We start from the raw sequence: 15,891 nt of genomic DNA, 5'->3' as shown, positions 1-15,891 counted from the left end.
TATTTTTTTATTAGCTTTCATACCTACCCATCAGTCTTAGCAGTGCCCCCCATTGCTAAAGCTCGTAGGTTAAAGTCTTAAAGAGATAGGAGGCAACTTCAGACAGAAATGGATAAATGATAAAACAACTTTCTACGAATTTCTATAAGTAGCTCCCCTCGTCTCGTCCTCCAATTTCAGATCTCTCTTTCTCTCTCTCTCTCTCTCTCTCTCTCTCTCAGTGGAGTATCTTCTGCTCAGTTGAGCATGTAAGTTGAAAAAGCTCTCCACTTTTTGAATACTTGTTCTTGTAGCACAGCATTGTGCATTTCTTTCTCTGCTTGTGAAGCTCAAGTCTTTGTGTGTGTGTCTGTTTCTTCCGTTCTTCAACAGAGAAACTTTTCTTTGTTTGTGTTACATTGTTTGCTTAGAAGGAACTCGGGTTGAATCTAACTGTGCTTGCTCTGTCTCCAGATTTTAACCCAGAAACTCCACTTGAGGGTCTAAAATGGCAAGGTTTTCAATACCCATGATGGGTTTTCTGCTCTTATGCATTATATTGTTAGCTCCAACAGAAGCTGCGTACCTGAAATACAAAGACCCAAAACAGCCATTGAACGTTAGAATCCGGGACCTCATGAAGCGGATGACTCTGGAAGAAAAGATTGGCCAAATGGTGCAGATCGAGCGCAGTGTTGCAACCCCCGATGCCATGAACAAGTATTTCATTGGTATCCAACCAAACCATCTTCAAACCATAATCTTCTGTTTATTGCACCCATTTGCATTTGTTCAACATACCCATATAACATATTGGTTTGTTTCTGAATGTTGGGTTTAGCAGCAAGTGATTGTAGAGTGTATTGCTGGGTTTTTGCAGGAAGTGTACTGAGTGGTGGTGGGAGTGTTCCAGCCCCAAAAGCTTCTGCTGAGGCATGGGTCAATCTGGTCAATGGCATCCAAAAGGGATCCCTTTCGACCCGCCTCGGGATTCCGATGATCTATGGGATTGATGCGGTTCATGGCAACAACAATGTCTACAATGCTACTATTTTCCCCCATAACGTTGGGCTGGGAGCCACCAGGCAAGTACATTCACTCTCAACCAAATAATTCTTCGTCTTCTGATTTGTTTTGCGGAGTAACGAGTTAAGAACTTGATTTTCCACACTCTGGTTTTAGTTCTGAGGTTTAAGTAGAATGTTCTAGCATTACCAAACCTCTCTAACAGTATGGCCAAATTCAGTAGTGTGATGTTTTACTTATGCTTGATTTTATGTGTTCCTCAGTCTGGTTTTAGTTCTGATGTTTAAGTGGAATTCATTAGGCTTCAAGCATATCAAGACTTCACTATATAACTCATTAGGCTTCAAGCATATCAAGACTTCACTATATCTTGGCCAAACTAAATAGTTGGATCTTCTACTTATGCTTGATTTCATGTATTTCAGAGATCCTAAACTTGTCAAGAAAATTGGGGAAGCAACTGCCCTTGAAGTCAGGGCCACAGGGATTCCTTATGTTTTTGCCCCATGTATTGCGGTAATTGAGCAGTATTTTACAGTTCATTTTTAGAAATTTTACAACTTTACTGAGCACTCCACTAAAACTGTGTACTACTTGTTCTTGCAGGTTTGCAGAGATCCGAGATGGGGGAGATGCTATGAAAGCTATAGCGAAGACCATAAGATTGTTCAAGCAATGACTGAGCTAATACCTGGTTTGCAAGGAGATATGCCTCCCAGTGCTCAAAAGGGTGCTCCTTTTGTTTCCATTGCAAAGTAAGAATTTTTTCCTTTCTTTTTTTGGAATTTCCAAATTGCTACTGGTTTAGACAGGTAGCTCTAATGTTCACATGGACTACTCACATTGTAGGCCTTGTTTGAATTATACTGGACAATATTTAATTGATTAACAACACTTGAGTCTCACAAGTTTTTAATATTTTAATGTATTAAATATAATTTATGCTTTTGTGGTGCGGACATGTATAGAGGGCCTTAGAGGTGGCCCAGTTGGTCGTTGGATCTAAAACATATGAAAATGAAAGTTGCAAACCTCTTCCTACTTTCATCTTCACTAGTTGATTTGCCTTGGCTGCTCTAAAAGTATCCTTCTTTAATTATGCGTCAAAAGCAGGGCGTTGATTCACCAAAAGTACATAGTTCAGACTTTTTTACGTGTGGCAAAATCAATTATAAAATATAACCTATCTGTTATGCATGATAATTTTTTGAAATATTTGGACATTACAATAACTTGGCATAACTCTTCTCCCTTACCACTTCATCAGGGGAAAGGTTGCGGCCTGTGCTAAGCACTATGTAGGAGATGGTGGCACAACAAAGGGCATCAATGAGAACAACACTGTGATTGATTTGAATGGATTGCTTAGCATTCACATGCCTGCATACCTTGATTCCATCCTCAAGGGTGTTGCAACAGTTATGGTGTCTTATTCGAGTTGGAACGGGAAGAAAATGCATGCTAACCAAGAACTTGTAACTGGATTCCTCAAGAACAAGCTACGGTTCAGGGTAAGGAAAATCATTTGAAATAACTTGTCTGGTGTGGTTATTTGATTGTTCTTGGGAAATGAATTACTACTGGTTCTGTGCATAACATGTTTCTTTTGCTCTTGCTGTCAGGGTTTTGTCATATCAGATTGGGAGGGTATTGACAGGCTTACATCTCCTCCCAAAGCTAACTATTCATATTCAGTTCAAGCTGGAGTTAGTGCTGGAATAGATATGGTTAGTCAAAATTCTGCATGCTCTACTATTTGTAATTCAAAGTGTCACGTTTGGCCATCTTAATAAAGTTATGGTCCTCAAGCTGAGACATGTAAGGTTTTTATGTTCATTTACTAACCTATATCTGGGAATGTTACAGATCATGGTTCCCTACAACTTCACAGACTTCATTGATGATCTAACCTATCAAGTTAAGAACAACATCATCCCCATGAGCAGGATTGATGATGCTGTGAAGAGAATTTTGAGGGTTAAGTTTGTCATGGGCCTTTTTGAGGAACCCTTTGCGGATCTCAGCCTAGTCAACGAGCTGGGGAAAAAGGTCTTTACCAATTTCTTAATGTAAAATAACTTTGTTGTCTTCATCTGCCATGTTCAAATCCTTCTTAACCGAATGCTGGCTTTACACAGGAGCATAGAGAATTGGCAAGGGAAGCTGTAAGAAAATCACTTGTTCTTCTAAAGAATGGAAAATCTGCTGATAAGCCATCGCTTCCTCTTCCCAAAAAAGCAGGGAAGATACTCATTGCAGGAAGCCATGCAGACAACTTGGGCAATCAATGTGGAGGCTGGACAATCACATGGCAGGGCCTTGGTGGCAATGATCTTACAGTTGGTATGGTTTAAGCCTCCATTTGTCTTTTGAATGATCTAACTATCTTACTGTTGGAATTAAATTAAAAATATGGAGAAAAGTTTCTATTTCTTTTAACTCCCTTGAACGCACTTTCTCAGTTTGTTGCAGTGGATTGAATATAGTTAACTAATCAATGCTGCAACAGGTACCACAATCCTCAATGCTGTGAAAAGTGCAGTTGATCCTACAACCCAAGTTGTCTACAACGAGAGCCCCGATGCGAACTTTGTGAAGTCCAACAAATTCGACTATGCTGTTGTCGTTGTGGGTGAACCCCCGTACGCTGAAACATTCGGAGATAGCTTGAATCTGACCATCTCAGAACCTGGACCGAGCACCATTGCCAATGTCTGCGGAGCTGTGAAATGTGTTGTTGTCGTCATTTCTGGCCGCCCCGTGGTGATTCAGCCCTATCTCGCTAAAGTTGATGCACTTGTGGCAGCTTGGCTTCCTGGAACTGAAGGACAAGGTGTTACTGACGTTTTATTTGGTGATTATGGATTCACTGGCAAACTTGCACGTACATGGTTTAAGACAGTAGATCAGCTCCCAATGAATGTTGGTGATCAACATTATGACCCTCTATTTCCCTTTGGATTTGGTCTCACTACTAAGCCAACCAAGAGTTACTAATAAACGGGATTGCATGTATCCCCCATTCATGAAATTTTCTTAGCTATTTCATGGTTGACATTTTGTAGATCAACATTTCTTTCCCATGAGAGCTAAACAAAATGTTGTTTCATTAGTTTCATCAATTTTTCTGGAAACCACAGAGCGACTGCTCTGTACACCAGTTATTTGTTGAACAACTAAAGTTTAAGTTATTATTTATTCCAAAAATCATCCAAATCGAGAATTGTTTAGCTATTTGAGTATTCGCATTTTTCGTTTCAGTTCTATACAAGGAGCTCCGCTTTTTGCAACTTTTTGATGACTATTTTTCCGGTGCACGGATTGTTGGAGTATAAATAGAAAACTGAGGCTTTCCTTAGTCCCACATTGGTTGAGCAGAAGAACTTAACACACGAGTTTTAGTCCCTTTCCATTACTAAAATGGATTGGGCTTGGGTTGGTTGCAATTGGGCTCATGGCGTGGACTGATTGCTCAAAAGGTGTTCAATGACAGGAAGATTGAGGAGCACTTTGATAGAAGAATTTGGGTTTCTCTTTCTCAAAATTTTAGTGAAGATCAAATCATAAGGAGTATGTTAAGAAACTTGGGAGATGCGAGCGTAGGAGACGATAAGGGTGAATTACTAAAGAAAATAAATGAATATCTTTTAGGCAAGAGGTTTTTGATTGTGATGGACGATGTGTGGAGCTTGGATGTAACTTGGTGGCTCAGAATTTGTGAAGCGTTGCCAAAGGGAAATGGAAGCAGCAAATGGGAGTGAGGAAAGCAAGATCACATTGGCCCAAATGCCTCAACAAGGGTGATAGTTGGCTACTATTTCAGAAGATTGCATTTGCCGCTGATGGAGGCGATTGTATGCATCCAGAACTGGAAAATGTTGGAAAGGAGATTGTTGAGTAGTGTAAGGGCCTTCTATTAGCAATCAAGGCAGATGGAGGAATAATGCTCTGCAAACCATCACGCTATCGTGAGTGGAGGCGAATTGTTATTCATTTGCGTGACGAATAAACCATCACGCTATAATGGTTTATAACGAATTGTTATAAATCATAAAAAGTTAATGGTTTTAAATGAGTAAGATTTTAGTCCATTCATTTTTTATGGCTTAAAATAATTTACTATTTTAGTTTAATTAATTTTAGCAACCAAAAATTGAATAAATACGGAAGTTATTCATTGAAATGAATCAAGCAATTCTGAAAGCAGAACTCAAAGCCCTTAGCTTCTTCCTTTTATTTCTCTAATTGTATTAGAATAATATATTGTAATTGATATGTAATTATTATAATATGTTAATTACAGTCATAAATAGGGTAGTTTACTTGATATAGGCAGACAAATCCAAATCAATCCCTAGGATTGAGGATCACAGCTACGATGACTTTGTAATACTAGTAGTATATATTTTGTTGTACCCTACTATTGTCAATACAACAAAACCCTTCAACCAAACGTTCTCTACAAATTGTCCTAAAATTCCTCTCGTTCCCTTTTTCCTATAAACTAGGAATTCATAGTTCTATCGATTAGAAGTTTTGGATCAATAAATGTGACAAACCATCAAGCCTATGTCGGAGTGACAACTGTAGCAAGCCCCTAAACATCCGAATGAACAAAAGAAAAAGGAACCAAACTTTTATTTGAACTTAATGGAAAAAGAACATGATGGTTCTGGTCAGTTCACAAATGTCACACTTAGAAATGAAAATATCAAAACTAAAGAATAAGGACGGAAATAACTTCAGTAAATAACCAAACGAAGCATGTCAAAGACGCCTATGCCATAACCACACTTCGTCTTTTCGTTTCTCAATACTAGCTCCCACCCATATTGAAAGCCTGACCGACTTTGGCTTCACGATCAGGTGCCAAGTCCAAGTAGTAGAGTTTGTCCCTCTTAGTACCACAACCAATCGTCTTGCTACCGAGGATGTCTTGAAAAACACAATGAGTTGGCCAAAAAGTTACAGTACACTCCAAAGCCATAGTAATTTGGGCAATATACAATATATTATGGTTCAAGGATGGAACAATTAACACAGAATTCAAATTGAGGGAGTCAGAGAGATATAATGAACCCCCCCTAATCACGGGGGAGGGGTACCATTAGCATTAGACACCACCGATTGAGGAGATGATGTATGAGAGGTAATTTGTCTAGGATCAAATGTCATATGGTCAGTCACTCCTGACTCAATAATCCATGTGTTTTTTCTTTTTTTTATGGATTACGTGTTTGAAACACAACCTTTGTTACCTGTCGTGGCTAGAGAGGCAGATGCATGAGCCGGTGTAGCTGGAACAGCAGGACTTACAAGATTTGTTTCTCAAGATTTGTTGAGTGATTTGCTCCTATTCCTGCGTGGAGCTTTAAAGTGGTCCCACCAATCAGGGTACCTAATCAACTTGTAATAGCCAACATGAGTATGTTTGTCTCCTCCCAATGGGTGTACTTTTTTTCTAGGCGAGATCCCGAGGCCTTATTTTGAGAAGAGCCACCTGTAGAAGTCTACGACCCCTTTTGACGTTGAGCCACCATGACAAAAGCTTCCTGAGCACTAGTCATGGTCATTCTTTGTTGAGAGTCTATACGAACATAAGCAAAAGTTTGATCAAGGTCTAACTTAGGATCTTTGCATAGGATTTCCCTTAGAACTTGATCAAACTCAAGGTCAAGGCCTGCAAGAAAAAGGTGAGCGCGAAGATAATCAAGTTTTGTCTGGCGCTCAGTAAGGTCGACGCGGTGCAAGCGATTGAACTCAAATGATTAATTTCTTGAAAGATGCCCTGTAACTGGCTGTAGTATTTATGAAGGATGCACCATTTTGTCTGATAGTGAACGCCTGTTTGTTCAAAAAAAAAAAAGAAGATTCATCACTACTATCATAGTAGGTCTTCTTAACGACAACCCAGATTTCTTTGATGGCACTTAAAAGGATGAAACGACTCATTAAGTAGGGAGACATGGAGTCGATTAACCACCCCTTGACCCGAAAATTCTCAGTACACCATTTGTTATAGGTGGGAGAGATCTCAGGGGATTTCAAAGTGTCATTGGTTAGGTATCCTAATTTTTCGCGTGCAAAATTCACATATCCATGACCTGAGACCATAAGGCATAGTTCTCAATCAATGTGACGTTGATAGGGAGCGGGGAGTTGTCTCTCTGAATGGTGATGATTTGAAGCGTGGAGGTGGAAGATCCTCTGGTGAGCGGAAGTGGTACATCACCCATTATAGCGGAACGATATGAGATTTAGATAAAAGTATGTGTTTACGGATTTTGATTAAAGGATTTGATTTGAGAGTTAAGGAATTTGATTTAGAGTTTGTGTTTGAATTTGAGGATATGATGTGAGGGCTTAAAGATTACCTAAGATCAGCCGCTCTGATACCATGCTAAAATATGAATGTGGTTTGAATATTTTAAGTTAATTGTATTCTTCTCTGTAATGATGAATATATAGGAGTTTACAAGTGTGCTTTACAAGAAAATAGATACAGTAATTAATTAGGAGAATATCCACTAATTGTACAAAGATTGTCAACTGTATGAAATAAAGGAAATAAATCACATAATTAACTTAGGAAATAAATCTGCTTGATTTGTTAGGTTAACTTACGTCAACAGAGCAGAGAAGTTAACTGCAAATTTCATGCACTATTATAGCAAATGCTTTCAGTTATTCTTGTTGTGAATAAGCATAAGGGCATGTAATATATGTACATGCTACAAGTTGCATGAACGTCCTTGTTGTTTGGTTTCTATTAATCTACATAGATTTTCATTATGCATTTTGCCACTTGCGCATATTGCAGCTTGTGACGTGCAAGCTTGCAATACCATATTCAAGGTCCAAATCCTTGTTTGTAATAGCATGTATTTGTGAGTAGTGGTTGCCTCCACATTTTTTAATTTTTCTTTCAAAGTCTTTGTAAAAGTTTTTTTTTTTAAAATAAAAATAAAAATTGAAAACTGCGTATGAAAGTTATGAGTAATTGGGTGCTGTCATCAAATTGTGTGGTGTGACTAACAAAGCCCAAGTTAGAAAATTGCACGGTTGGGCCTAGGCCCAGTTATCCAAACACTCGCTTGTTCGAATGATATTTAATGTTGGTTCGCGGTTGAATTGAACCCTCGGATTTGGAAGCTGGGAACGCAGTGGTTGCTTTCTATTTTCTTCTCCAGATCTGTGATTCTCCATTGGTTATTGAAGAACAGTATAATTAACCGTCAGAGTTGAAGAATTTTGTTTCCCAGGAAACATGGATCCAGATTCAGTGAAATCCACTCTCCAAAATCTAGCCTTTGGAAATGTAATGGCCGCCGCGGCTCGCAATTACCAGAAGGAATTGCTTGCCAATGAAAAGGCACCGGCCACGAGCTCTGTCAACCAAGAAGTCGACCTTGACGAGTTGATGGATGTAAGTTATGAGTTCAATTCAATTCTCTGCCTCTTTCATGCACTTTTCAATTTTCAAAGCAATGATTTTTATGTGCATTTGGTGGTGGGTAGGATCCTGAGCTTGAAAAATTGCATGCGGATCGGATTGCTGCTCTAAAGGTTCGATTTTTTTCATGTTTTGTTCATGTGGGTATGTGGAATTTTTCATGGTTTTGTGCTTATGTTTAGAGGGTTTGGTTTGGAATTTGAATAGAAAGAAGCTGAGAAGAGAGAAGCTTTAAAGAGGAAAGGGCATGGAGAATACAGGGAGATAACTGAAGGGGATTTTTTAGGTGAAGTTACTGGGACTGAGAAAGCCATCTGCCACTTCTATCACCAGGAGTTCTATAGATGCAAGTAAGCCTCTTACTCTAGAATCTTTAATACTCATAAACATGGATGAGGGATTATGTTTCAAAATGAATACCTGGTTCTTTTTGAATGGAAATTAGTAAGAGTATTGGTCCATGGTGTCCTTTGCTGATTTCTGAAAAGGTATCAATGCATCTATTTATCCAAGGGATTTTTTCAGGTTTTTCTAGTCCATCCTGTGATTTTATCTTTGCGTACGCTTTTGTTTTTTAACATATTGCATAATTATTTATAAATTTCTGTGTGATTAAATATAATTAGACCAAATTTTTCCTACACTTTTTAGGATAATGGATAAGCATTTGAAGACCCTTGCTTCAAAGCATGTTGATACCAAGTTCATCAAGCTGGATGCAGAGGTCAGTATAAACTTCAATATGGTCTTCTGTTCTTATAATTGGTGCAGCTTTTCGTGTTTGCTCGGGTTGATCCCACTTGTTCCAACCTTCCATTTCTGTCATTTAGTTGGAAAACTTTAGAATGGCGAATTGACCATTTGAAAATGAAATGCAGAATGCGCCCTTCTTCATCACCAAGTTAGGAGTCAAAACTTTGCCTTGTGTCATAATCTTCAGGTCAGGCCATCTCCATCATAACTATTATATCTATATGCATCCCCATTTCCAGTATTTAAGATGCATATCAGCATTTGGTGGTTCTTAAACAAAAAGCCAGGAGAGAAAAGAAAGCTGAAACTGTACTAAGATCACAATCATTTGAACATTCACACTTGACAACGTGTGTATTAACATGCCTCAAGAGCATGTGGTGATGATGTCCATGCTGCTTTCAGCTTACGTTGAGATCTTGCATTAAAAATTCATATTTACGAATTTGAAAAGTTTGCCTTTTCAGAAAAGGAGTTGCTGTGGATAGGTTGGTTGGATTTCAAGATATGGGAGGAAAAGATGATTTCAGCACAAGGGCACTCGAGGTTGTACTAATCAAGAAAGGTAAATGCTTTGTCAAGAGTGTTTTGCAATTTGTAGTTTATTGTAGAGTTGCTAAACTGCTATTTTAACAGGTATAATTAGTGAGAAGAAAGATGAGGATGATGAAGATGATGGATATCATGAAGGTAGTCGCAGGACAGTGAGATCCTCTGTGAATCTTGATGATTCTGATTCAGACTGAAAAAAGAACAGAAAAAAAGAAGAAAACGATACCTGAGTTTTCAAATGCTTTCTGGTTGCATGCTTGCATACTTCTTGTCACATCTAATGTATGTTACCTTCTGAGTGGATCTTTTTTGTTTGTTTCTTTTTTAGGAACAAAATTGCATTGGAAATATATTCTTCCAGTCCTTCATATTGACTAGAAAGTACTTTCTGGTTTTTCTTTATTTTTTAATGTTACTCAGAAATTTTATCCGTTGCTAATGCACATCGTTTATGTTATGCGGTTCTCACCAAAATTTGATTTTGAATGAAATGGATTTTTAGATTAGACAATGACTAAAGAGAACAAAAAAGATTATTGGAATTGGATTTCTCTCTCTCTCTCTCTCTCTCTCTCTCTCTCTCTCTCTCACAGACAATGACTGCAATGAAATGGGATTATATCGCAAGAACCCCCAGTTTTACTGTAAAAAAAAAACGTAGCCGTGAGTCAACCCAAGCTCACCTTGTTTGAGTCAAATTTCTTCACGTTCAACCAACATGCAATTTAGGCTTTTTGGTTTAGGAAATTTTTGGTAAATGTATCCCAAGAAGTTCCACAGAACAAGGAAATAATCAAGCCAAGAAGACCAGAAAAGGTTGCAAATCCATGGTGTGGAATTCAGGAGAATTAAGAAAAATATCTGATTCTTTTATTGCTGAATAATCAGGAAGAATAACGTTGTACATTTGATAAACGAATTAAAAGAAATAATTTGAATATTTCTAAAAAAAAAATTAGCAATAAGTTTAGAAGAGTTAGTGAAAAAAATAAATATAATAAGAACACGAAAGTAACTAAAGTGAACTACAAGGTGTGGTGTTGTTGGCAAACTGCCATCTCCAACTGGAGAACTGCCTGCTGCATAACTAGCATGGGTTCGAAACCAATTGGGAGCAGTTTGTGGCCAGGGGCAAGCTAAACCATAAGCAGGAATTAGTCATACCCTTCAAATGTGGGGACACCTCGTGGTATTTACCAAAAAAAAAAAAAAAAAGTAACTAAAGTGGTTGCAACATCAATAAATTTCGTAATTGGCAATGATTATTTATACATATAATTAATTAAATAATTAATTTAATCAAGAGTTGGGCTTGTTCTTGGGCTCTGTTGATTAAATTCAAATTCCCTTTTTGAAATAAGGAAATCTTTAAATACCCAATCCAAATACAGAAGTAGACACTGAATTTATCACCCACAAAATCACATACTGTTAGAGAGAGGAAGAATAAATACATCGCCCGTCTAATACTCCAAGCCCAATCCTAACTAGTTCAGTCCGACTCACCAAATGAGATGTAATAGTTTGTTTATGCATCTAGATTTCAATGATAATTTGAAAAAAAGCTGAAAACCATATATAATATAAGAAAAGAACATATCATATGTACTGTAAGCTGAACGAAAAAAAGTAAGAACAAGTCATAACATAATAAGGAAATCATTGCAGGAAAGAAGACGTTTATGTTCTCAATACAATGCTACCTAAAGTACCAATAGAATTATAGCAATTCCAAATCATGAAGGATTTAGATTCCTGGTAATAAAAATTAAAAATCCCTTATTTTTTTTTAATTTTTGTGTGTGTGGATAACGAAGATATTAAATTTTAGATGATTTGAATCACACTGCTCCAACATCACGTCCCCTTTATTTTCCTAAAAAGGATTCGTTATTAACACAATTATTGTCTGATAATATAGTTGATAATGAACACGTGGAAGTATTGTCTATGTATTTGCACAATTATTTTCCGCAACATATCCTAATGAGTAAAACTCAATATGGATAGATATTCTTAAACCAAATTCGATTGAAAGATGGATGATTATTACAAATCAGACAAACTTAGAAACTAATATTTTTCCACTGAATCTCTATACAAATCAGATTAGATAAGACTTTAGTCTTTGCTTCTTCTTATCCTATGATATCTCTAATTCTATCCGGATATTCAAGTAAAACCCAATTTAAATACTCACCTACATTATAAATACACACTCAATTCTTCAGCCAATCTTACATTGGTATCTCCTTCTCTATTGATCAAGGTCTGCATTCTCGGAATTCGCCTCGTTTTTGTGTTTTTTTTCCCTCTTGTTTAGGGTTTTTATTTTGACTATAGCATGAGCAATGTAGCTAATATTATGATTTTTGGTGCAGGTTTGACTAGATTTGAATGATGGTAAGACCAAGTTCATCAGGCCTCTTAGTAGGACTTCTGTGGTTATGCTGCTGGGGAGCCATGGCACAAACAGGAGCAGAATACATGGCATACAAGGACCCTAAGCAGCCACTAAATAGGCGAATTAAGGACTTGATGGGTCAAATGACGCTTGAAGAAAAGATCGGGCAGATGATGCAGCTGGACCGTGCCAATGTCACAGCTGAGATCATGAGGGACTTCTCATTAGGCAGTGTTTTGAGTGGCGGAGGGAGTGTGCCACGTGAGCAGGCTAGTCCACAGGATTGGATCAACATGTTCAATGAGTTTCAAAAGGGTGCACTTTCGAGCCGGCTTGGGATCCCTATGATTTATGGCATTGATGCTGTTCATGGGCACAACAATGTTTATAAGGCCACTATTTTCCCACATAATGTTGGTCTTGGAGCCACCAGGTAATAAGTGATTCTCTGAAAGATATGGCTAAACAGGATTAAAAACAGATAATTCATGAGTAGATATAACTGAAGTTGTTATAAATTAGGATTAAAAACACAGAATTCTATCTTTATATCTATATTAATGTTGTTTAATTTGTATGAAAATTTTCCAATATCTTCCAGGGATCCGGAGCTTGTGAAGAAGATTGGTGCTGCAACTGCACTTGAAGTTAGAGCTACTGGCATTAATTATGCGTTTGCACCATGCATTGCGGTATGCTATATATATATCCAATAATTGAACAGTTTTTGCGTGCGATATATGTTCTTTTAATACTGATCACTGATTAATAATCTTAAATGTACAATAGGTCTGCAGAGATCCGAGATGGGGTAGGTGCTACGAGAGCTACAGCGAAGATCCTGCAGTTGTAATACAAATGACTGATGTCATACTCGGATTGCAAGGCGAAATTCCGGCTGGTTCCCGGAAGGGCGTTCCTTATGTGGGTGGAAAGTAAGTGCTTAGAAAAATAATGTCGTGATGATTTCGAAGATGTTTTTAGTCATCGTGTTCGATTACAAAAAAATTCAACTGATCCTAGTACTTCCAGTTTCTCTTTTCTTATCTCAAAAACCTTTTATTTGTGATATAGGGATAAGGTAGCAGCCTGTGCAAAGCACTTTGTTGGAGATGGTGGCACAACCAGGGGTATAAATGAGAACAACACCGTGATTGATAGGCATGGATTGTTGAGCATTCACATGCCTGCTTACTACCATTCTATCATCAAGGGTGTGTCCACTATCATGGTCTCCTATTCAAGTTTGAATGGAAAGAAGATGCATGCTCACCATGAGCTTGTCACCAAATTTCTCAAGGACACCCTTAAGTTCAGGGTAAAACAATCAAACTGTAAATTAGTTGGTTCAAAATTCAAATTATTCGATACCCGGACATGAATGAATTAGCAGGACTAACCTTGTCATTGTTCAAATTTCAGGGCTTTGTCATCTCCGACTGGCAGGGTGTCGACAAAATTAACTATCCGCTCCATTCGAATTACCCAGAAGCGGTTCTTGCTGGTGTTCAAGCTGGCATTGACATGGTAATTAGTTGCTATCTTGGTTATATGTTGTCAGTACAGAATATTGGTATTAATATTTGAAGGGGTTCATTTTTCTGATATTGAAACTGCTTGTTGGTGTTGTTTAGGTCATGGTTCCCTTCAATCATACCGAGTTCATTGGCATTGTAACCGACCATGTCAACAACAAACGTATCCCCATGAGCCGTATTGACGACGCAGTTAGGAGAATTCTGAGAGTCAAGTTCGCGATGGGTCTGTTTGAGAACCCTTTGGCAGATGAGAGCTTTGTTGACAAGCTTGGAAGCCAGGTCGCTAATTTGATCTCCTATACTAAATCTTCTAAAATATGAGTAATTAAAGCAATTCATAAAATATCTTATATATATGTATGTTATATATAACATGCAGGCTCACAGAGATTTGGCAAGAGAAGCAGTGAGGAAGTCACTTGTCCTGTTGAAGAACGGAGAAAATGCAGATACACCAGTCCTACCACTCCCTAAGAAGACAAAAAGGATACTAGTTGCTGGAACCCATGCCAACAACTTGGGCTATCAATGTGGTGGTTGGAGTCTCACTTGGCAAGGAGTTAGTGGCAACAACTACACTGCTGGTTGGTATCTTCTTAATGTCTTTTTTTTTCTTTCTTGATACAATCGAGATTCGAGAACCACTTGAGCTACAATTCCGTTGCATATATTCTTGATTGTTGTGAATTTGTGCTTAATTTAACTCAACCACAATTTCTCTCAATTAACTTAATTACTGTACTTTGTGTTCAGGAACCACCATCCTCAGTGCCATCACAGCTGCAGTTGATCCCAGCACAGAAATTGTATTCAGTGAAAACCCTGATGCCGACTTTCTCAAGTCCAACAACTTCTCCTACGCCATTGTTGTCGTTGGAGAGCAACCCTATGCCGAGACCAAGGGGGATAGTTTGAACTTGACAATTGCAGAGCCAGGTCCACAGACCCTCACCAATGTCTGTGGCGCGGTGAAGTGCGTTGTTGTCGTTGTCTCTGGCCGTCCCGTTGTCATTGAGCCCTACGTTTTGTCGATGGATGCTCTTGTGGCTGCATGGCTACCTGGAACTGAAGGACAAGGAGTTAGCGATGTTTTGTTTGGTGATTATGGATTCAGTGGGAAGCTGCCTAGAACTTGGTTCAAGACAGTGGATCAGCTCCCTATGAATGTTGGCGATGCTCATTATGATCCCCTATTTCCCTTTGATTTTGGACTTACAACTGATTCTGTTAAGCAGTTGTAGTCAATTTAGTATACTTCTAGTCCCTCTTTCATTTCCTAGTCTTTTACGGAGTTAGTTTGCATTTTGATAACTCTATAATTTATGTTTTTTGAGATACTTTATAAATAAGATTCTGTATATTTAAGATCCTTCATTTCTGTTCGACATGTGCTATGCCAGTATTTATTATTTATATATATAAAAAAACTTATCAATATCAATCGTTGGTTGAAATCGCACAAGCAAGCAGCTAAAATGAACAAATATTGTTGAGTACTGTACTGGTCCAAATAAAACGTGAAATTTTTGTTGTTGGGAAATTCTAGGATTGGATTTATAATTCAGCCAAAAATATTACTAGATATAAATGGCCAATACAAATCAGCCACAAAGGGCCATTGCAATAACAAAGCGATCTAATATCAAAATTAAGACAATCTAGTGAGCTTCGACTAACGATCACGCATGATTTGAGAAACGCTGTTATAGGCATCCCAACTAAGATTGCAAACTCAAAATAATCAAAAAGTGATGAAGCTTGAAAAAAAAAGCCATAACAATACAAAAACTCTCATAAAGGAGAAATGATAAGCTCACGCTGAAATGCAGCCGTCTGTGATGGTTGGAGGAAAATCATAACAAAATGAAGACAAATAGGGAAAACCTTTTGTAACACCCCGACCCCAAATTTATCCCATGTTTTAATTTATTTAAGTGGAATTGAGAAATTACCCAGTGGGATAGGGGTATTTTAGTCATTTTATTAGCGGAAGGAATTTTGGAATTCGGTTGTACTGTTGCGTAGAGCACGGTGAGATGAGTCCGTAGACACGTAGTGGGCTCGAATCGGAGTTGTAACGAGAGAGATATGGTCAAATGAAGCTCGAGTGGCATAATCGTAAATATTTGGAAAATGAATTTTTGGTTAAAAGACGGAATTGCCCTGTCTCTCTCTCTCTCTCTCTC

At 38.0% G+C, this 15,891-nt stretch overlaps 3 protein-coding genes across 3 annotated transcripts; all 3 read left to right on the top strand.

Moving 5' to 3' along the window:
• Positions 1-19: 19 nt before the first annotated feature.
• LOC148914355 (uncharacterized) lies at positions 20-4,221 on the top strand. The gene is made up of 10 exons (XM_089043696.1): positions 20-248; positions 454-710; positions 860-1,064; positions 1,431-1,521; positions 1,612-1,760; positions 2,273-2,516; positions 2,628-2,732; positions 2,872-3,054; positions 3,144-3,348; positions 3,515-4,221. Exons 2-10 carry the CDS (start codon positions 488-490, stop codon positions 4,000-4,002), a joined length of 1,893 nt encoding a protein of 630 aa, XP_088899822.1. The 5' UTR covers positions 20-248; positions 454-487; the 3' UTR covers positions 4,003-4,221.
• A 3,904-nt stretch (positions 4,222-8,125) lies between these two features.
• LOC148914354 (thioredoxin domain-containing protein PLP3A-like) lies at positions 8,126-10,267 on the top strand. The gene is made up of 7 exons (XM_089043718.1): positions 8,126-8,431; positions 8,524-8,571; positions 8,666-8,808; positions 9,110-9,182; positions 9,337-9,398; positions 9,679-9,776; positions 9,848-10,267. Exons 1-7 carry the CDS (start codon positions 8,273-8,275, stop codon positions 9,955-9,957), a joined length of 693 nt encoding a protein of 230 aa, XP_088899844.1. The 5' UTR covers positions 8,126-8,272; the 3' UTR covers positions 9,958-10,267.
• A 1,883-nt stretch (positions 10,268-12,150) lies between these two features.
• Positions 12,151-15,079, top strand: LOC103343343 (uncharacterized). The gene is made up of 8 exons (XM_008247006.2): positions 12,151-12,600; positions 12,769-12,859; positions 12,957-13,102; positions 13,242-13,485; positions 13,590-13,694; positions 13,802-13,984; positions 14,085-14,289; positions 14,459-15,079. Exons 1-8 carry the CDS (start codon positions 12,161-12,163, stop codon positions 14,944-14,946), a joined length of 1,902 nt encoding a protein of 633 aa, XP_008245228.2. The 5' UTR covers positions 12,151-12,160; the 3' UTR covers positions 14,947-15,079.
• Positions 15,080-15,891: the final 812 nt, after the last annotated feature.

This window comes from Prunus mume, unplaced genomic scaffold (genome assembly GCF_029339155.1).
Source record: "Prunus mume cultivar Tortuosa unplaced genomic scaffold, ASM2933915v1 scaffold18, whole genome shotgun sequence".
NCBI classification, from domain to species: Eukaryota; Viridiplantae; Streptophyta; class Magnoliopsida; order Rosales; family Rosaceae; genus Prunus; species Prunus mume.
This window is presented reverse-complemented; position numbering and strand designations above follow the sequence as displayed.

What these genes read in the sequence shown, in the direction of transcription:
- LOC148914355 (XM_089043696.1), top strand. Translation starts at nt 488, where the DNA reads ATGGCAAGGTTTTCAATACCCATGATGGGTTTTCTGCTCTTATGCATT. An exon ending in GTTGGGCTGGGAGCCACCAG is followed by an intron (nt 1,065 to 1,430) that starts GCAAGTACATTC and finishes CATGTATTTCAG; the next exon opens with AGATCCTAAACTTGTCAAGA. An exon ending in AGAACAAGCTACGGTTCAGG is followed by an intron (nt 2,517 to 2,627) that starts GTAAGGAAAATC and finishes TCTTGCTGTCAG; the next exon opens with GGTTTTGTCATATCAGATTG.
- LOC148914354 (XM_089043718.1), top strand. Translation starts at nt 8,273, where the DNA reads ATGGATCCAGATTCAGTGAAATCCACTCTCCAAAATCTAGCCTTTGGA. An exon ending in ACCTTGACGAGTTGATGGAT is followed by an intron (nt 8,432 to 8,523) that starts GTAAGTTATGAG and finishes GGTGGTGGGTAG; the next exon opens with GATCCTGAGCTTGAAAAATT. An exon ending in GGTTGTACTAATCAAGAAAG is followed by an intron (nt 9,777 to 9,847) that starts GTAAATGCTTTG and finishes CTATTTTAACAG; the next exon opens with GTATAATTAGTGAGAAGAAA.
- LOC103343343 (XM_008247006.2), top strand. Translation starts at nt 12,161, where the DNA reads ATGATGGTAAGACCAAGTTCATCAGGCCTCTTAGTAGGACTTCTGTGG. An exon ending in AGGACACCCTTAAGTTCAGG is followed by an intron (nt 13,486 to 13,589) that starts GTAAAACAATCA and finishes TTCAAATTTCAG; the next exon opens with GGCTTTGTCATCTCCGACTG. An exon ending in TTGACAAGCTTGGAAGCCAG is followed by an intron (nt 13,985 to 14,084) that starts GTCGCTAATTTG and finishes TATAACATGCAG; the next exon opens with GCTCACAGAGATTTGGCAAG.